Consider the following 21,467-nt stretch of genomic DNA (forward strand, 5'->3'; position numbering starts at 1 on the left):
ACACGCGCGCTAGGTAAAGTGGAATATACTTTGTTCTAATCTATTGTATTCCATACATCCTAAAAATATATACAGAGAATTATTTTTGCTCATTTGTTTACTTATTTATACTTTTCTACAAAGGATTGAGGAGGTTTATGAAAATAAGAAAAAGACTGATTAAAAAACAGGTGCAAGAAAAATATTAATTAGAATAGAAAGTCATAAACAGGGGTTGGGACTCACATGTCTGGTCACAAAATTGCTCTGAGATTCCCTGCATACCAAAAGAAAATAAAAACAAAACCAGTTTACCGATTTGTCCCTAAGGAAAAATACATGCCAGTATTTTCCCAAAGAAGCAACACTTTCTTTAGTATCTAATTCTGAAGGAAATTTATGATATGTGGACAGCAGTGGGAGCTGGGGAGAGCTGGTCATGGAAAGACATCTTAGATAATTTTCTTTACAAATGCAGGAATGGCTTCATAAAGCTTACTCAGGGTATCCCAAATGAAAGGTGAAGGTGTAATGCAAAATGTGACTCAGAGGAGGTAGTTCTACAGATGCCCCCACTCCTACTTAAAAAAACAAAAAATATTCAAGTAAGCAGCTTTTTGCTGATACATTGTGATCGGAGAAGAACCCCTGAAGCAGTAATTCTCAGTCATAGCTCCACAGATCCCACATCAGAACCACCAGCGATTAGGGAGTGCTTGTTAAAACCTCACATTCTCCATATCTACAGAGTAGAGATCTCTGGGGGATAAGCCCAAAGAGCTGCAGCTTTTCCAAGCTCCCTAGGTGATTCTAAAATCCCATCAAAAAGAGAATCTCTGTCCCACAGCAGTGGTCTTCAGACTTTTTTGGCTTGTGTGTTATAAAAGAATTTTGAAAAACTAAGTATGGTGTCACATGTTTTTAAGTAGCCATCTCAATTTTTTATTCTAATTTTAAATAATTGTAAAACATATAATTTCTGGTGTATTGGAATACTGACATTTTGAAGTAAGTCTTTCACCTTAAAATTTATTCAGCAAATCTTAAATACTCACATTCAATGAAATGTAAATATGAAAAACTCTTCTACGATAGCCAAAAATGTTACATTTTCTTCTTGAACTCATGTTTCCATTATACTTTCCCCATAGAAATGTATGCTAATGCAATGTATTTTATGCTTGAAAGTCTTTTTTAACACCCCATCATACTTCTCTGCAAAATATGTATGTACGTTGACATTTTGTTGCTTTATTTTTTGTGACCTTAAGACTGTGGTAACATTTCTTCAGAACTAAGTTAGCATTATAATTGCTATTAGTATACAACTAACAGAACTATATATACTACATATATTTCATAACTAAGTTTTAAGCATAGTAATTTTTTTGGAGGTAAGTCTATTAATTTGATGGTTAGGCTGTTTTGTCTACTAGTTAGTTCATGTATGCTTTGGTGAATATTACTTATTACTAGAGTAAGACAAGCTTAAACATCAATTTTGTTCATATTCTTTGTTTTACATATAATTCTCACGAGTGTTTACACAAATAAGGAGACGGGAATGGAAAGTGTTTTCTTATGGCAATGTTACTCAAATCTTTGACCTTCTGAATTATAAACCCAAAATCATAGATAATTTATCAGCAAAATTTAATTTTTATTAAGTTTAAGCTGACAATTTTATTAGGTCTTCCTTGAATTTTGTTAGTAGCAAAGAATTGGAAATCACCTAACCTGCAAAATAATTTGTAATCCAGTCATTAACAGCCATTTACTCTCTTTAACCCCAGCACCAACATTTTGAAATATGACTAGTTTAATGCTCTAAATGTATAAAAGGGATGTGTAAAAACCTCTAGGACATTAAACTAAGCCCAAGTAAGATTCCAGATGGTTGAAAGGTATTCCATTCTTTTAACAAGGCAGTGAAGGGTGATTGGAAAAGGGAAGGTGGGAAAGAGGCCAAGGGACATCCTCAGGCAGATTCATTTTAGGAAAGAGTATTTGCGAAAATTGAGAATCTCAGAAAAGCTTTTCTAAAAACTACTCTTGCTTCCACATTTCTCAAAGAGTATTGGGGAAAGTTCATGTACCTCAGTTTGAAGACCATAGTGCAATGTACCTGAACACACTGAGATAATGAATTACTTTAAAAAAGACCTCAATGATATTAAAGAGAATTAAAGAGTCCCAACATTGATCTCAATCTTCTCAACTCCCTAGAGTCAATCTAAATGTATGTGTAGCCTGACTTGAGATAGCTATAGCAAGGGTTAAGGAGAAGGAGCCAATAAAATATTCATAACAAACAGCACAGCAAGATGTGGGAGATCTTTAAGAGCCAACAAGGCTTGCTGTTAGGATTTGTCAGTCCTTCTCTCCTTATTTTAATTAATGAAATTATTATAATTCTCCCAAGGGTTAAACTGGCTCTGGGTCAGACAGGACCAGAAGGTCCTCATGATTTCGCCCTGAGGAATTCTCTAATTTTGTTGCCACAACCAAAGCTGAGGATAGAAAAGCATCTCCTTTTTTGTTTTGTTTTGTTTAATATAAAAATAATTGCCTCTACTCTTGGAGACCTGGCTTAATTAGACTAATCTGATTTTCCACTGGCAAAACTACTAAATGGTATTGCTCCAAGTTCTCTAATTATAGAGCAATCACATGTTTTCTCAACAGATACTAAAAAGTCAAATGCTATAATGTTGGATGAGGTCATTGTGACTAGCTTGTCATAAGACCTATTTTAAGAGACCACATGAATTTCAGTGAATATTGCGCAGTAACTGGAAGCAACAGAAAGTTTACTGCAGAAAAAAATTATGAATTGTTACTATAATTTATCTAAACAGTGATGAGTTTCCACAAGTTATTTCATAAGAACTATGTTACTTGACCATAACCTTTGTTCTTCCACCCCTACACTCCAAAATATCTGACCCCGGTCTGGTTTCCCCTCTCTTAACCACCCTCTTCCTTTTCTTTACTGCTTAGCTTGAACACGTTAATCAGTCTTTTGATGGATACTCTTACTAGCACTCTCAGCGCTCCCTTGAACTTTTGCTTATCTATTCTGCCAAGTCCCAGCTCAGAGTCAAACAACCATCTGGTTCTCTCTACTATTGCTTCTAGTTTGCCAAGTACTGCTGGAGAAAATTGTGTAACTGCTGATTCATGCCATGCCAAATCTGCAATTTCCGAATTCACCTTGACCCTTTGCACTACTTGGCAATCCTTTTACTCTTGGCTGGTTGGCTTCCTTTTCCAGTGCTCAGGTGCTATTCCAAATCTTGTGTCATCACTCTTCTGAGGTTTCCTGTCATACCTCCTCAATCAACAGATGACCTAACCTTCTACGTCAGGAAAAATCTATGCAGTTTCCCCTCCCTCCACTTCTAATGGTCATCTACACCTTAATCTGCTCTTCCCCCTGTTCCAGCGGACATTATCGTGCATCAGTTATCCCCTTTTAATACTGTTCATTGGTTTATAAGCTCTTTAGTACAAACTCTATATACATTATTACAAGGCAAAATTTTTTTGGAATGTTGCAAGTTAATAAATCCGCATTGGAATGTCAGGAAATAAAAGGTGCTGATTGGCTACAGAAAAGAGCACATCAAAACAGCAGGTGTTGGCCAAGCTTGGTGGCTCACACCTGTAATCCCAGCACTTTGGGAGGCCAAGGCAGGTGGATCATGAGATCAGGAGATTGCGACAATCCTGGCTAACAAGATGTAACTCCACCTCTACCAAAAATACAAAAAATTAGCCAGGTGTGGTGGCATATGGCTGTAGTCCCAGCTACTTGGGAGGCTGAGGCAAGAGAATCAGTTGAACCTGGGAGGCAGAGGTTGCAATAAGCCAAGATAGCACCATTGCACTCCAGCCTGGGCAACAAGAACAAAACTCCATCTCAAAAAAAAAAAAAAGAAAAGAAAAGAAAATTTATATATCAAGTATTCTTCCTCTTTGAATCATTCATAAGCAAAAACAGAAATGAAAGTAGGTTGGGATGTCACCTGCCCCTTAAATGTTTTAAAATTCTATCAGACACATAGTTCTGCCAACCAAGTGTCACAATATGAAATTTAGAGAGGCAATACTTTAGCGATCAATGCCATTTTTTCCTCTACCATTTGCTACCACCTGTCATATGCAGTCAAAGATGCTACTAATAATAATTCATCCACCCAGTTCCTTTTTTTTTTTTTTTAACTGTGAGGAGTTCTCTCACCCTCATTCAATCCAAACTTTTCATGGGAATTCCTAGGGCAATCAATGTGAATTACGTCTTATTTGATATGGCTATCCTAATTTAACATCATATTACACAAGGAATCATACAAAACTTACAAATGACCTATGTATGTTGTAGAAGAAGTATTTGTAGGCCAGGCAGGGTGGCTCTTGCCTCTAATCCCAGTGTTTTGGGAGGCCCAGGCAGGTGGATTATTTGAGGCCAGGAGTTCGAGACCAGCCTGGCTAACATGGTGAAACCCCATTTCTAGTAAAAATACAAAATTTAGCTGGGCGTCATGGTGCATACTTGTAATCTCAGCTATTTGGGAGGCTGAGACACAGAATCGCTTGAACCTGGGTGGTGGAAGTTGCAGTGAGCCGAGATCAGACCACTGCACTCCAGCCTGAGCAACAGAGCATTACTCTGTCTCAAAATAGAGACTTCCAAAGAAATTTTGATGTAGATGATACTTAGGAGAGCTATGCAGCCTATCTAACTAAAAGAAGATCTTTGTTTTGTGGGCCCCTAAAACATATATAATTTGGAGAGATCTCTTTCCAAAAAAGAATACAAAATTATGAATACAAAATGAGGTTCAGGGCCTTTGGAAGAGGTCTGTAAAAATGAAGGTCTCTAAAGTTTAAGTTTCATTAGCCTCATATAAATCAGCCTTTTGTATCTGACCACTTAATTGAGGCATTAAGCAATCCTAAAACCCACACCTAGTAAACACAAACTTATTAAAACAGGAACACCTAACATGAACAAAGCTCTTTACATAATATTACATTTCATGCTCACAATGAACCTATCAGGTCAATATTACCCTTCTCACTTTTACAAAAGCAGAAACTGAGACTCAGTAAATTTAGTACTTGCTCACAAGCAGCTCACTACGCACATTGAAGCTGAGATCCAAACCAAAGTCTGACAAGCTAAATCTTGTGTTATTTCCATTATAATACTCTGCCTTTAATGTTTCCCACAAGATAAAGGGTTTAAGTTACTTTGGAGAATACCCTTAGAAAATGGCTGAAAATGTTCAGTTAATACTTGACATTTACATGACTTAATTCATTTTGAGACCTTCACTAAAAATACTGCTCTAAAATTGTATTTAAAGGGCATGAAAAAACAAATGTATCACTGGGTTATCTTCCAATAAGTGACATAGATGAAGACAGCAGATCCTAAGGTCAAAAAGAAACGTGATTCTAATAAAGAAGAAAATAGAAGCAGAACCAGAAAATCCGGAAGGGAGGCTAGAATTATTATACAATCTTTCAGGAAAGAGTATGGCTATGGAAGGACATACTGACGATATGATCTTTCACAAATTAAATCGTCTTGCTACATGTCCAATATTCTTTTACTTTGCAATTATGATAATATCAAGTTTTAAAGATTGAAAAATAATGACAGTGGCTCATATATTATTCTATTATATCCATACCCTGGTATTTGCCAGTTTAACCTCTTTTTTAAAAAAAAAGTCTTAGAAGTATCCTGTCTTCCTCCTAAGGCCCCCAAAAGGTGGATGCTGTGTCTTCATCTTTTCTTCACTTGCAGAATCTGTCACCGTGCTCTACAGATAGTGGCATTTCACAGAGGTTTGTTTTCATGAAAGATGGTGTTGATCTCATTTTTGACAGTCCAACATTTTCCAACACAAAAGGAATTTCATAATGTAGATATGATGTGATTCTATCCTATTCATTCAAAGACTTTAGAATAAAACTTTGTCATTTGGCTAGATGTAAGGCAAGAACTGATCAGATGTAGTCAGTATTTCCAGTCAACAAACTGCCATTAATGTTGAAATTACTTAAAAGACCTGTTGATTATGTGGTATTAGGGCCATTGTGACCTCACTGTAGCTAAGATCCATCCACTGCAGCAGGGGTTTCAAGAACAGCAGCACAAAAATGATGACTTAACTGGAGGAAGAAAAAGGCACATATTTTCAGGAAGCCCTCTTTATTCTTACAAGTTACCCTTCAAGATGATAGGTGGTGCAAACGCTTCAGGATCTTACCTGCCCTCAAAAATAAGGTGAGTCTTTGATGGAAGATGCAAAATGGTAACTATCTAAGAGGGAAAAGAGGGTCTCTCTATCTGTTAACTCAGGCTAAAGGCAGATATTATTGTGTCTTTTCCCACACAGTTCTAAAACAGATGACAATTACTTGAAGGAACTGAGTGAGGACTTGAAGCTAAGGAAACAGGAACTGCTAGAGATGCTCAAACCTCTAGAAGATAAAAACAACCTCTTATTCCAAAAGTTAATGTCGAACTTGGAGGAAAAACAAAGGAGGTACGAGCTCTTACTCTGGATTCCTAGAAGTAAAAAAGCTGGAGAACTTAATCTCCATAGGATTGTCAATAATTATTTACAATTTTTTTGTTAATTAATAAAAGGTTTGACATTTGGCTGTAGAAGGCCAACAATTTGTAACTACCAAGTCAGGATGACAACAAATCCTTTATTTTCTTTTAGTAAATTAAATATGACTCACCCCTCATTTCATGGGCTACAGTTATAACTCTTCCACCCTAGGCTGTCCACCCAAGAAATAGTGAACCATCTTTTTTTTTGAGATGGAGTTTCGCTGTTGTTACCCAGACTGGAGTGCAATGGCACGATCTCGGCTCACTGCAACCTCCGTCTCCTTGGTTCAAGCAATTCTCCTCCCTCAGCCTCCCAAGTAGCTGGGACTACAGGTGCGCACCACCATGCCCAGCTAATTTTTGTATTTTTAGTAGAGATGGGGTTTTACCTTGTTGACCAGGATGGTCTCGACCTCTTCACCTCGTGATCCACCCGCCTTGGCCTCCCAAAGTGCTGGGATTATAGGCGTGAGCCACCACACCCGGCCTGTGAAACATCTTTAATAGCATTAGTTTACCACGGTCACACAGATGCTTTCTTGTGTATGTTTGTGGATCACTTTAGAATAAATGACTCTGCTCTTTCTATGCCAAGCAGTGGAATGGCAGTATTTTCTAAACCTAGCAGCTCTCTGAATTAGAGGCATCTCTAAATATACTAGGTAGCCTGAAGTCTTAACTCCTTACCAGAGCACTTACTGTACCTGGGACCCACAAACTCTGTTTCTAGTCTCAGAACATCTTACCTCATTGAGTCTACCTTTATTCTATACCCTTATCATAAGCATCTCAAAGGACTCATATTTTTGAAGAATAAAACCCAGGCAGAAAGTCATGGTCAAGCACCAACTGCTTACAACTCAGCAATTTAGACTTCTCTCAGGCCAAGAAAACACAAAGGCTTAGAATTGTGTTCTCTGCTTAGAACTGGTGAGAAAAAAGTACAAGAACACAAACAAAATAATTTATGGCTTTAAGAAAAATCCTCTCTCACAAAGACTTGATTTTGATTCAGAATTTGTTGGAACTATATTCTCTCTCAAAAAGACTTGACTTTGATTCAGATTTTGTTAGAACTTCTCAATGGTATGCATTCTCTGGGGCTATGAAAGGATATCAGTGACTTCCTCAATAGACTCAAATGTCCTTATATGAAGAAGCAAGTAGGTGAGAGAAAGTGGACAGAGATGGGTTAGGAAATAACTCTGGGATTTATCATAGAAGACAGCAGGTTTTCAATCTCTTCTTATAAAGGAGGCAGAACTACCACTTCTCCCAAGTCACACACTGCAGCATTCTTCTGAGGGGGTGGAAAGGACTTTCCCTGACTGTTTAGAGACCTAAGCATTAAAGAGCACAGAATTAATTCTAGAGCACATAGATAGGCAAATGTCAATTAGAAATGGAAACATCCTATTATAGAGATCTTCTATGACCAGAAGGGCTTTCATAATTCCTGAGATTTCAGTCCCCATCTAACTTTCACAGTAGAGTACTTTCTGACTGGTTGCAGAATATCAGTATTACCCCTAAGGAGGTATATATGTTTTATGATCCCTCTTTTTCTTCTAGTCTTCAGATCATGAGGCAGATCATGGCAGGGAAGAGGTGTGAGGAATCCTCAGTCATGGAGCTCCTGAAGGAGGCAGAGGAGATGAAACAGAACCTGGTAAGAAGCTGGAGGTACTCCAGAAACAGCCTCCTGAATAGGGCTCAATTCCACTGCAATGTCAGATGTGGAGGGAGACAGAATACTCATTTCTAACATCTGATGCTCCAACACTCATATCAACTTCATCTAGGAAGTCCAGGGTGACACAAAGGGAGTCAGATGGAATGCTGGGAAGAATAGGACTAGCTAGCAAAAATTATATTCTTTGACTTTTTAAAAGCTTTTTATCTAGGGAGTAAATGACTATAACCATATTAACCCTTAATGTTTCAGAAAGAATAGTTAAATATCTCCTATAAAGAATAGAAAATACTTATCAAAATAAAAGAAAATAAATAGTTTGCTCTGTAGGATTCTTATAAGATTTTATTTTAATCAGAAATATAAAGGATCTTAAAAATTAAAAATTAGTTGTCTAAGCCCCCAAGAAATGGCCATATGATAAGAATATCTGAAGTGTTAGGAACTCATTTCTATAGATACGGTCTCACAATTATTATAATTAATTACTTAAAATAACTTGGCTTTTTTATTGCATTTTAGGTTTTGGGGTACATGTGCAGAACATGCAAGATAGTTGCATAGGTACACACATGGCAGTGTGATTTGCTGTCTTCCTCCCCCTCACCCACATCTGGCATTTCTCCCCATGCCATCCCCCCCAGGTCACCCCCCTGCTGTCCCTCCCCTATTCCCCGCAACAGACCCCAGTGTTTAGTGCTCCCCTCCCTGTGTCCATGTGCTCTCATTGTTCATCACCTGCCTATGAGTGAGAACATGTGGTATTTCATTTTCTGTTCTTGTGTCAGTTTGCTGAGAATGATGTTCTCCAGATTCATCCATGTCCCTACAAAGGACACAAACTCATCGTTTTTGATTGCTGCATAATATTCCATGGTGTATATGTGCCACATTTTCCCAGTCCAGTCTATCATCGATGGGCATTTGGGTTGGTTCCAGGTCTTTGCTATTGTAAACAGTGCTGCAATGAACATTCGTATGCATGTGTCCTTATAGTAGAACGATTTATAGTCCTTTGGATATATACCCAGTAATGGGATTGCTGGGTCAAATGGAATTTCTATTTCTAGGTCCTTGAGGAATCGCCACGCTGTCTTCCACAATGGTTGAACTAATTTATACTCCCACCAGCAGTGTAAAAGTGTTCCTATTTCTCCACATGCTCTCCAGCATCTGTTGTCTCCAGATTTTTTAATGATTGCCATTCTAACTGGTGTGAGATGGTATCTCAATGTAGTTTTGATTTGCATTTCTCTAATGACCAGTGATGATGAGCATTTTTTCATATGTTTGTTGGCCTCATGTATGTCTTCTTTTGTAAAGTGTCTGTTCATATCCTTTGCCCATTTTTGAATGGGCTTGTTTGTTTTTTTCTTGTAAATCTGTTTCAGTTATTTGTAAATTCTGGATATCAGCCCTTTGTCAGATGGGTAAACTGCAAAAATTTTTTCCCATTCTATTGTTTGCAGATTCACTATAATGACTGTTTCTTTTGCTGTGTAGAAGCTGTGGAGTTTGATTAGGTCCCATTTGAAAAATATGGTACACTTCACGAATTTGCGTGTCATCCTTGCGCAGGGGCCATGCTAATCTTCTCTGTGTTCTTCCAATTTTAGTATATGTGCTGCTGAAGCGAGCACAACTTGGCTTTTTTTAAACACCATCATCATTATCAAACATCTCTTATGCTCCTGGATTTGGGGCTAGGCCCATTCATTGCCTTCCTCTGTGGTTTACTACGTTCCTGGATCCTTTTCCTACTATTACTTAGTAACTTCTTCCAAACTCACTTCAATGGCTGGACAAATATATTCTTCTGTTTGTTTGGTTCTTCCCCCTCCAACAAGAAAGGAAAAACAAGATGCTTCAGAAGGAAATGGAGATGCTATGGAACAAGGTGTCCCTCTAACGATCTATTGAAAGTATTGTCCTACAGATCATAGTGTGAAAAATCTCCCTTCATCCTCATTTTTTCATGTCCTTGCTTCCACCCATGCCTTATTCCAATCCATTCTCTAAACAGAAGCCAAAATGATCTTTTTAAAACAATCAAAGCATGTCACTCTTCTTATGAAAAACCTTTACAGCCACTCATTGCGGCAGAATCTAGCTTTTGCCCACTCTGCAGTTTCCTCTCATAGATGTCCTTCCCTTGCTTTCTATGCAATCATGCCACTGGCCTCTTGCGGTTTCTCAGACACACCAAGCCTTTTCCTATTTCAAGCACTTTGCTCTTGCCTTCTCCACTGCCTATAATGTTATTTTATCATGGTTGGTTCATTCTCATCCTCCAGTTCTCAGCTTCAATGCCATCTTCTTAGAGAGGATTTCCTTGTTTGCTCCATCTAAAGCAGGGCATTCTCTTCCTCCTTTCTATTATATAACTATGTTCATGTGTTCCATAGCACTGTTTATAATATAAAATTGTTACTGTATTATTATTACTTTTTCACTTGTTTCTTGTTTCCTTGCCTCCTTCAGTATCTTCCTAAGCTCCTTCAGTATCTTGATTGCTTTGTCCAAATTTGTAGCTCCTAGCACAATTCTTGGAACATAGTAGAGATCAATAAATGTAAGTTGAAGAAACAAATGAATACCTAATTCTAATTCACCTATAATTTTACAACAATCACTGCATTGTTTAAGGTGACAATATCAGGGCCTTTAGCTGGGAATCCAGAGCCAGGAGTCGGGGGAAGGGGACACGAAATTCCTTTGTCCCTTGTCCAAGACTAATCCCTTGGAACCCAAGTGCTTCTTCATAGACTATGCAACTAGAAGAGTAGATTATATCTTGTAATATTAACAGTTATACTGTGTGATCTGTCTGCTTTTTTTTTTCTCATCTCACCTTTCCACAAATAATCAGAATACCTTCAAGCCCTGCATCTTGTATTGAGATCTGCTCCAGGTTCTCATTGGCAGTTACAAATTAGTTCTATGAATTGTCAGAAGTTTTAGTTCCTTAGTTCTTGAGTCCTTGTAATAGGAAATGTGCCAGAACAATTCCTCTATCTAAATCCAGCTTCTATGGAGCTCTCAAAAGACTTTTTTAAAATAAAGGATGTCCATACACTTGACTTGTGATCAACTTTCCCTACTCATATTTTAGTAAGGAGAAATGGAAAAGAGCAGCATGCCTAATGAACAAAAACACAGGCTTCAGAATCAGAAAGATCTGGTTCAAATTCCAACTCTGTACTTTCCTAGCTGTGTGACCCTAAACAAATAACCTCTCCAAGTCTCAACTTTCTCATCTATGGAAATTAAAATAGTCCTCAAAGAGCTGTGAGGATTAAATGAGAATGTCTGTAATATAGTACAGTAAGGAAAGTAAGTAGAGTAATGCAGTAAGCAGCTTAGAGTAGTGACTGGCTAAGGGTCCAGCTAATCATTTTCATTCCTGTAAGGTACACTCAAGTAACTGAATGAAAGAAAGGGCTCACAACATTCTGAACTCCCTTTGGTAGTACCTGTTTCATGTCAGGTCCTGAGAACCTGCTGACTGGCAGGAACCAAAGCCTTGACCCATATTGGTTTTCCACTTCTTTCTTTAATTTCCATTAATTTAAAGCTTTGCCAAAATGTCTTTCCACAGACATTCGAAGCAGAAGAACTCAGTGATCAACAAAGAGCACGAGAGATGAAAAACAAGGCAGACTTGCAGGATGGAAATGCAAGTGGACTGCAGGTACTTAGAATTTCAAGACTGTTGATGTCACACAGCTGGAAACAGTCTGTTGACAATCAGGGCTAATTTGGGTAGACAGATAGGTGGGATCTGGGTTTTTAGAGTATTAGATTTATGGCCTGCTGAGACTTTGCATTTATTTCCTGGGATCTCCTATTCCTTTAGCTCTCTTCTTTCATCCCAGGCTCCCAAATCCCCCTCGTCACCTAGGAAGACCGAGTGAACTGGAGAAATCATGTGCAGAGAAAGTGAAGGAGATAAGGAAAGCACTACAGCCGTTCTGAATGGTAGTGGCTTTTAGAGCTAATAAATTAGATATCTTTAATGTTGCAGTAATTTGCCTAAGCTTTGGTGTGTTCTTGAACCAATGCAAATTTTTATAGACTTAGTTCCCTTGTGTTACTATATTTGAGTCAGAGTAACATCACAAGTTTCTGGGAAATCATATTAGGCAAAAGTCAGAGAAGCTATACCAACAATGATAACTCTGCAACAGCTATATGATGTCAGAACTCCTGCTAATTTGTCTTTGAAAATGTATTCAGTGGTATTATGCTTGTATCTCATCTTCCCATAACCAACTCATCAACATAAAATAACCATTCATTTAGCTTTTAGAGGGTGGTTTGTACAGGTGAGGCCAATTAAGAGAATTGTGCAGTTAAAACCAATTTAATCATAAATCTGTGCCACCATAATTTTGCTATAAGGCTTTTGCAATATATTGAAAAAACTTATTTCTGATCTCAATTTACTTTGTCAACCAGAGGTTCTTTCTTCCACCAGGAAAAGCAACAGAGGAAAATGGAATGGGTCAAGTATCAGGAACAAAACAACATCCTTCAGGTACTCAGGTCTTCTAAGGCTCGATATAGGATGCAATTTTATTCAAATAATACAAAGGCTTTTAGCTGCATATTGTGAAGCCCAGTCCCCACATCCTATATTACCAATCGTCCTGCTAAAATAAATGTAGAGAGATAAGTGAAGGAACCTATCTCTGGCTTCACCCTAGGCAACTTGGAACAAGACAACTTGAGCATTTCTTCCTATGCTCTTGATTTTATTCTATTCTAAATGGGGGGAAAAGCACAAATACTTTCTACTCAACTTTTAAAGGCTGAGCATGATGGAATTACTTTTTAACTTCTGAATAAAGACGATTCAGAAAAGCCAATACTAAATGTGTAGTTTTTGAAAATGTTCCCTTTCAGAATGATTTTTGTGGCAAAGTGATTGAGCTGAGAAATGAAGCCTTGAAGAAGTACCAGAAGGCCAATGACCTGAAATTATCACTGTTTTTGCAGCAGAATTTCGAGCCAATGCAAGCATTTTTAAATCTTCCTGGGTCCCAAGGTAGGTAGAATATCCCAGATACACAGTTTGAGGTTTTGTTTTGTTTTACACTGGAGATCCTTTTACTTGTAAAGTGAGTAATACAATGACTATAATAAATAAAAGTACAGTAATAAATTTTTTCATTATCATTATTATTATGACTCGGAAGCTCCTGTACTAAGGCAAAGATTCTCTCTGGGAGAATAGGTTTCCTTTGTAAAGATAAAGTAACATATTATATACTTAGCATATGTAGCTGACATATAACTAGCATAATAAAATATGTTTCCTTTCTACCCCATCCCCTTTTCTAGGAATTAGAATTATTTAATTTTATTAATCTTGCTGGAATAGACTCTGCTACTTCAAAGCAGAAGGCCAAGGAGACATCTGACAATGGTTGTGAATTTCATCAATCCAGTTCTCCCTCTGAGAGTTTCAGCAACTTCCTCCACAGAATTTATGGCAATATTAGAGAAAATGATATAGTTCATTAAAAAATAGAATACAGAGATGGTTCGGAGGACAGGGAAAATGGTTCTTGAATTTTCAAGTATCTAAGAATATGAACTCCATTTTTATAAAGGGACAGGCAATGGGAAATCATGGCCAAGGAATGACAATGTTCTATCAACATCAGTATGTATGTTTCTAGTTTCTTAGTCTTATTCCATAAAGGGTTTGAACAGCTTATAAAAATCACACTCAACATATAGGGATAAATAAATATATAAGCAAATCAAAGAAAAGGGAAAATAAACTGAAGCCAGGTAAATACACAAGAATGCATAATGAAAGTACTGCACAGCTGGCAGAGGTAGGCTACAAAATTTTCCAGTAAAAAGAAACATTGATTTGTGAAATTCATGAAGAAACAAAGTTTTTCCTGGTATTGAAATCTGAGAGAAATTTTTCATCCAGGTCCCTATGATGGGGACAGGACATTGTTTGTGTGATGATAGTAGCCAGTGTCTTCAACAATATTTCAAAATAAATTCAGAATCCAGATTTCGTAGGCTGTTTCTCCTCTGTTCTTTGGCATAATCTAATAAAAAACTTATTAATCTAATTTTTTTAAAGTGATGAATTGACTCAGGATGATTCAGGTATATAAAACTCTACTGGTCTGGCTTGATCCATAGGTAAATTTTAGAAAACTATTGACTATCTTTCAGGCAGTATTACATACGTATTTTTCTTTCAACTTATGTTCTAATAAGAATTGGACAAAATTGGAAAGAAACCTGGAATGCACCCATAAGCAGTATTAAATCATTAAAATACAAATTTAAAAGAGGAGAAGAAGGTTATAAGGAAGAGAGACAGGTCCCTGTTTTACTTCATCCAAAATTAGCTGAAGGTCATCTTGAGGGATCTATAGGGTAAAGAGCCAAAAAATTTTTAGCTCCAGAATCAAATTAAGCCTAAATTAGCAAATAGTGAAGGGTTCCATTCAACTTGATTGCGTCAGGGGATATTTTTTCCCCTTGCATATAAAACATTGAATCGACTTTAAATTGGAACAGTCATAGAGCAACACCTTTTCTCGCCTATCCTCTTATGCTTCTGGAGAATTAAATGATAGGGTACTATACTGCTCTGTTACCACAAATTAATATCACCACAGGCAATGGATCAGTGTGTTATACTGATTCTGCATTCATTTAACACTAATTATGGGTCAGTTTCATTTTCTAACACACGTATTCAAACTATAGGTTTGTTTAAGCCCAAGTGGATTTGAAATCTAATGGAGTCCTATATTTTGGTTATGTGGCCTATTTTTTCACTTCTAGTATTTGATTATTGAAAAGAAAACAAATATTCTCATAATGAATGATTTTAAAAGTAATATGTAAAAGGGTTATTATCAGCAGTAATTAATTTCTTAATGGTAGATGTTGCAGTGTTTTCCAACTTTATGTATCATCTGGACTATTATCTATTCAATATTTGCTGTTAAGTTGACTTACTAGTTTCTTAAATGCATTCCTTGAGAATAAAATTTGTATTACTATTTTAAATGAAGAATTGCTATAGTTTTCCATAATAGAAGGTAAACAATAATACACACAAAAAACAAGATTTTAATGTTCCAGAAAATTGTATAAGTCTGAGATCCATTTTATCTGTATTAGGAAGTGAGATTAGAAAGACACAGAGAATCTTAAAGTCAGCACCAAACTGCAACTTTCTCTTGGTGCTATCAAGTTTGAAATAATTGAAAATAATTTTCTCACTGTGACTTATTCCGTGTTACAACACCCAAATTTATCCCAACTGCCAACTAAAATTATCTCACCATCAAATTTTGGAAAATTATAATTTAAGGGAAAAAGCACTGAATTTAGACTCAGATACATTAGTTCTAGGCCTTCCTCTGAGGCTCACCAGTTATATAACTTGGGAAAGTCATTTAATTTCAGTTTTTAAACATACAAACAACATTAACATGGGGCATGTTGATAACGTAATACCTTGTGTAACCCTCACAATGACTCTTATAAGGTATTACAGAACAAGAAACAAGCACAGAGAAGCCAGGTTTCTGGCTCCATATTCAATCTTTATTCCCTAGACTATGCTACAAAATGAATGTGTAAAAGTATGTGACTTTTCATGCCTCTTCTAGATCTAAAGGCTGTAATTTGAATCCAAATTTATTATCTGTTTAACATATAATCTTCCCAGTGAAAAATCATACTCCCTTAGGTTAATTCATTCAGCAAGAGATTGGTCATTCTGCATCTGGCCCAGTAGGTGGCACCAACCACATCCAGGCTTCAAATCCACAGAGTGGTAATTCAGGAACTGTGAAATGCTGTGGGCGAGACTGGCCTTCTATTACTCTTAGGACAAAAGGTGCCACATTTATATATCAAATGAAACAAGAAAACATGTCTTGATGTTTTATGACATGCTCTTTTGGCACCAAAGTATATTACTGCCAGCCTTGATTGGACCATGTTAAACTCGGTATTTCTGTTGCATAATTTTTACCTAGTATTCTACTCCCTGGACTATATAGTTCTCTCCATTTCAAAAAACAGTCACTGCCCACTTCCTCCACAATCCTTGTAGAATAGTGTTCCCTTCTACCACAGATAAATCAGGCGATTGGGGTTCTAAAATAAAAAATGGGTTGGGCAATTGCACAAGATGGTGCTTATTTGAAGTTTGTATATTTAATAGTGTTACAGGGACAGTGTTCCTTTTTCTCTAGTTTCAAAAGAATTGAATTTCGCAAACCTGTCTTAGAGAAAGGGTGGCGTATAATTTTGGACACACCTCCCAGTAAATCAAGGGTACAGGCTCTTCTGTTCTAACCATTTCCGAGTAGAGGAAGGGTTTACCTCTGCACTCTGCCAAGAATTTCTCCTCCTACTGTCCTATGTGCTGGTTGGCTGAGTTGCAGTGGCATGATCTGTGTAGCTGGCAAAATACCATCTCGTGTTTGTTAATATTATTTTGTTATACTTCAACAAATCCCTACTTGTGAATTCCCTTGATGCACAGGATGTAGCATTACCATTGTCTATGTTATCTCTTTGGCATACAGCATCAGTTTGTTTACACCTAGAGTGAAGTCTTTACTTTTGATCTTTCTGGAGACAAGTAACATTTGAAAGGATTTACTTTCCCACCAATGGAAAATTATAATTTGACTCAGGGAGTATCGTAGGTCCTCCCTAACTTCTATAGAGTCCCGAGAGCAAGTTTGTGGACTTTGGCAGTCACTTAGAGAGCACAGACATTAAGCAATCTCTAAATGCAACTGAATTTCCCATCATATCTGCCGGTGTTTAAAGAGGTTTATCTTCAGCAATAATATAACTTTATTAAGACATTTGATTTTGACAGTCTTGCTTTTCTCTCCTACCTCAACCCCCACCAACTCTTAGCATTTCCTTGAGCTCTTTTGAGAAAAACCTGAAGGTTGGATTTGAGTATTATGCTACATTTATAAATTCAGATGAAAGCCCAGCGAGGTGGGAAATGTATACTCTTGAGACCTTATTTACTCTCTAACTCCTTCTGTTCTGAAAGCAAGAAATTCTTCCCAGCTTTAACCTTTACATCACTTTTGTACAATTCTTCCTGATGGCTGAACTACACTTCAGCAGGTGCTGCTGAAGGGAAAATAGTAGTGTTAAGCTAAAATGCTGAAAGACAGGGGCGGAAAGCCACAGCTAGCTCAAATCTGGGTCCTTGATAAGTAGTATTGTATTGCTTTCAAGTATAGGCTTTTTTAAGCTTTGAGGAAACCTGAACCTTTCGAATGTCAAAGTTGGGTTTTGGTATTAGCAGGTTATAAAGTTAATTTCTAAACTAAGTCATTCTTTTACCTCCTTAAGACCACACAGAAATTCAGGGAGTGAATAAATTCTTTTTTCCTAAATATAAATTTTGAAGCTTGACAAAATAAACTGTATCTTTATTAATATTATTTTAATGGGTAATAACAGATTCCATAATTTGTGGGCACACACACTCAGGAGTGAAGCAGGATGTCTAGGAAAGAGTGATCATATTTAGCAAATAAAAAAAGGATACTCTATTAAATGTGAATTTGAGATAAACATCAAATAATTTTTAGTATAAGTGTATCCCAAATATTTCATGATATACGAAACGTTATTTGGTATTTATATTGAAATTCAAATTTAACTGGGAGTCCCATATTTTAGTCTGGCAATTCTAATTTGAAAAGACTCATTATGGTCCTATTTAGCATCCTACAATTCTCCCTTATCCTTTTCATTACTTCTCTTCCCCTTTCCCCTTCTCACCCTCTGCCTGCCATTCTCTCTGCTTCTTCATTCTCTTCCCCATCTTCACTTTTATATTCTTTCTCCATTATCTACATTTGATCATTTTTTGTGAAATATATCTATCTGGGTTATCTGAGGGTATGTATATATACACATAACTTACTATTCCACTTCTTTATTTAATTGCATATAATTCTCAAATTATTTTTCCCCGTGTGGGACATGAGCTCTAAATAGAAAACAGTCTGTCACTCCAACTTCTGAAATATTGCTTGACAAAGTTATTTTCTAAATAAATAAATAAATCGGAAAATTCACATCAATGCTAATACACACAGTGACACAAAACAAAACTAGTTTCCACACCCCTTAACAGAGGCTCTCATTTTCCTATGTTTCCGCTTAGGTACTATGGGCACTACAACTATGGACAGAGTGACTACTGGCAGAAATGAACAGCATGTGGTGAGAACTACTTTCTTCAAACAAAAAAAATTGTTTTAAGGGCTTGAATAGATAGTGGGTATAGATTTTTGGAATGCATTTCTTCACATATGTTCTAATTTAATATTTTAGTGATTTGCAAAGTGGGTGCTAGGGTATTCAATATTTTAGCTGTCCTTTCTCCTCTGTTTTTTTTTTTTTTTTTTTTTCCTGTCTTAGAGAATTCTGGGATCAAAGATCTACACAGAACAACAAGGAGCTAAAGGAAGTCAGCTTGATGATGCAGGAGGGAGGCTCTTTTTTCTGAGGTCACTGCGAGATGAAGCACTGAAGAATTAGAAGTCTTTCACTCCATTTGCTTTGGACAGATTTAGAGACTAGGCATAACCATGTCTGTTAATTAAAATCTCTCAAACCTTTGTTTTAGTGCTGTTTTCCCTCTATCCCACCACCAATCTGGGAGAAAATGTTGGATGTTTGGCCTTAAACATGTATGGAATGTAGTTATTTAGGGATTGTAAACAGCCTTTGATTATTTTGATAGCTTTTGGATTTGAAATGACCACATTAAATAATATGTTTTTACTAAGCCCATAAAAAGGAGCTCCTCTCCATCTCTGAAGTACGTAATTGTGGACAGATCCACCACTGGAAAATGAGCAAAAGTAGGGACAAAATAAGTAAAATTATATGCCATAGACTTCTCTTATGCTCTCACCAAAAACATCAAACTGCCCTGTTGATTCTGCCCCCTTGTTATCTATTCCTTGAATATCAATCACCTTCCTAGTATCACTTTTTTTTCCAGCCCCTCCCTCCTGCCTGGATTACCAAAACTTCTTAATTGGTTTCCCTGCTTCTAGTCCCTCTAATTCATCTTCCACAGTACCACTGAAGCTATCTTTTATAAAAGATAAATGAGATGTTACTCCCCTACTGGTTTCTTGCTGAAGTCCAAGCTCCTTCACAGACCATAAATGATCTGTCTCCTGCCTAGCTTCTCAGTCTCATCTTTCACTATGTCCCCCTTCTCTCATACATCCCACATTGTACTCCACAGAGAACAGAACTATTAATATTTAAAATTCTCCCGATATATTATGAGTTCTATTAGCTTCACGTACAAAGTGGAAAGATACTTCTCTCCTGTATCCCTGACTATTGCCTGTTTGTCTTAAGACTAAATTTGTTGCCTTTCTATCCCACTGATTCTCAATCATAGCTGTGTATTGGAATCCCCTTAAGAGCTTTGAAAACAGCATTCTACTGGGTCCACCCCAGATAATTTAAATCATGGTAACCAAGTGATAGGGCAAAAGTATCACATTTTTTAAAAGTTCTTCAGGAAATTCTAACGTGTAATCAGGTTTGAGACTCGCTGCTAGGCTCTCTTACATCTGTCATAGCAGTAAGTGAACTGTATTGCAATTATTGGTTTTTTTCAGCTACGTTCTTCACCAGATGGTGAGCTCTTTGAGGCCCAGGATTCTATCTTGTTATCTTTTCATTTTGACTGCCAAACACAGTGCCTAGCTTTTCATAGAGGCTCCATAATTGATATGCATAAGGCCACAGAAAATTAATTTCTAAGTCCCAGGTTTCTTGATGTCCTGCCTTGTGTACATTACCAGTGGATTATATTGCAGTTCCTGAGATCTTCAGATATTTTCTTTTACTCTAAGTTGTAATTTCCTATCTCATGTCAGTATAGAAGAGTTGATTTGTCACAAAACACTTCATAATCCATAGGAATCCCTTATACTTTCTGGTAATAAGCAAAAGTGAAGGAACCAATTCAAACTCTTGTTTCTCTCAAGGTCAATTTAAAGATGCATTTTAAAGATGAATTTTTAAAAAATGTACTTTTGCACTTGAGAAGGTTTACAAGAAATCACAGAATTTTGGCATTAGAAGAAACTTTAAATAAGTATAAAGTTTCCTTCACTTTACAAAAAAGGAAATTGGAGTTCAGATACACTGAAAAGGTGTCTAAATTCTTACAGTTAATTGGGGCCAGAGCTGGTTACCAGAGCCTAGGTATTAATACTGCCAGTTCATATTCCAATCTACCTCATATCTTTCCTCTCCTAACCACAAAAATAATGAGCTCTAAAACCCTGAGATGATTAGTTTCATATTCTACCAAGTTAGTAGATTATATAATTTACATTGTTTCAGGAAAGCCACCACTGTACTTATTTAGTCCCTGAGAGATTTTGGCAGTCCTGAGAGATTTTCCATCTATTGGATTAGACAGGGCAATGTGAATAAAAGATAGAAATATAAAATCCGGCCGGGCATGGTGGCTCAAGCCTGTAATCCCAGCACTTTGGGAGGCCGAGGCGGGTGGATCACGAGATCAAGAGATTGAGACCATCCTGGTCAACATGGTGAAACCCCGTCTCTACTAAAAATACAAAAATTAGCTGGGCATGGTGGCACGTGCCTGTAAATCCCAGCTACTCAGGAGGCTGAGGCAGGAGAATTGCCTGAACCCAGGAGACAGAGGTTGCGGTGAGCTGAGATCACGCCATTGCACTCCAGCCTGGGTAACGAGAGAAATTCCGTCTCAAAAAAAAGAAAGAAATATAAAATCCGAATGTACTACTGATTACCTTGAACAGTCGTTTAACCGCAGGGCTGTAGATTCCCAATTTTAAAATTGGATTAAAAGAGCATCATTTGAAGGTTTTTAAAGTATGGTGTTTTGTTTTTTTAAATCACTAGTGAGTTTGGATTATTATATGACCTTTCCCCTCCACCCCACTTTTTTTCTGTTAACTACAACATGAAATAAAGTAGTTTACTTGGTAGCTGAGGTTGTAACTTCTTAAAAAGTGAATTATGTGCCATTACCAAAGTATTTACATTTTATGTTCATTATCAGTCAGGCTTAACAACTTTCCTTCAAAT

The 21,467-nt window shown here is 37.0% G+C and overlaps 2 protein-coding genes and 1 non-coding gene across 16 annotated transcripts in view; 1 reads left to right on the forward strand and 2 right to left on the reverse strand.

The window, feature by feature from the left end:
- Window positions 1-21,467, reverse strand: part of LOC144577428 (uncharacterized) — a 157,133-nt gene that overhangs the window by 127,510 nt on the left and 8,156 nt on the right. Inside the window, exon 4 of one of the 14 annotated variants that reach the window (XM_078335204.1) lies at window positions 898-6,165. The exons of 12 other annotated variants lie outside the window; for them this stretch is intronic. The gene's annotated coding sequence lies outside the window, so the exon portion shown is untranslated. Of the gene's footprint in view, window positions 1-897; window positions 6,166-21,467 lie in introns of those variants that run through there. One more of the 14 variants, XR_013521280.1, reaches the window with a different exon arrangement.
- CCDC196 (coiled-coil domain containing 196) lies at window positions 6,099-18,973 on the forward strand. Its single transcript, XM_035262067.3, is given in 10 exon segments — window positions 6,099-6,280; window positions 6,393-6,542; window positions 8,189-8,285; window positions 11,908-11,985; window positions 12,185-12,219; window positions 12,221-12,266; window positions 12,787-12,846; window positions 13,215-13,356; window positions 18,517-18,575; window positions 18,774-18,973. Coding segments are annotated over 10 exon segments (837 nt in total). The 5' UTR covers window positions 6,099-6,230; the 3' UTR covers window positions 18,894-18,973.
- Window positions 9,843-9,949, reverse strand: LOC118145229 (U6 spliceosomal RNA). Its single transcript, XR_004730357.1, has one exon. It is a non-coding gene; the product is annotated as a U6 spliceosomal RNA (small nuclear RNA).

The sequence above is a fragment of the Callithrix jacchus genome, chromosome 8, assembly GCF_049354715.1.
Source record: "Callithrix jacchus isolate 240 chromosome 8, calJac240_pri, whole genome shotgun sequence".
Lineage (NCBI taxonomy): Eukaryota > Metazoa > Chordata > Mammalia > Primates > Cebidae > Callithrix > Callithrix jacchus.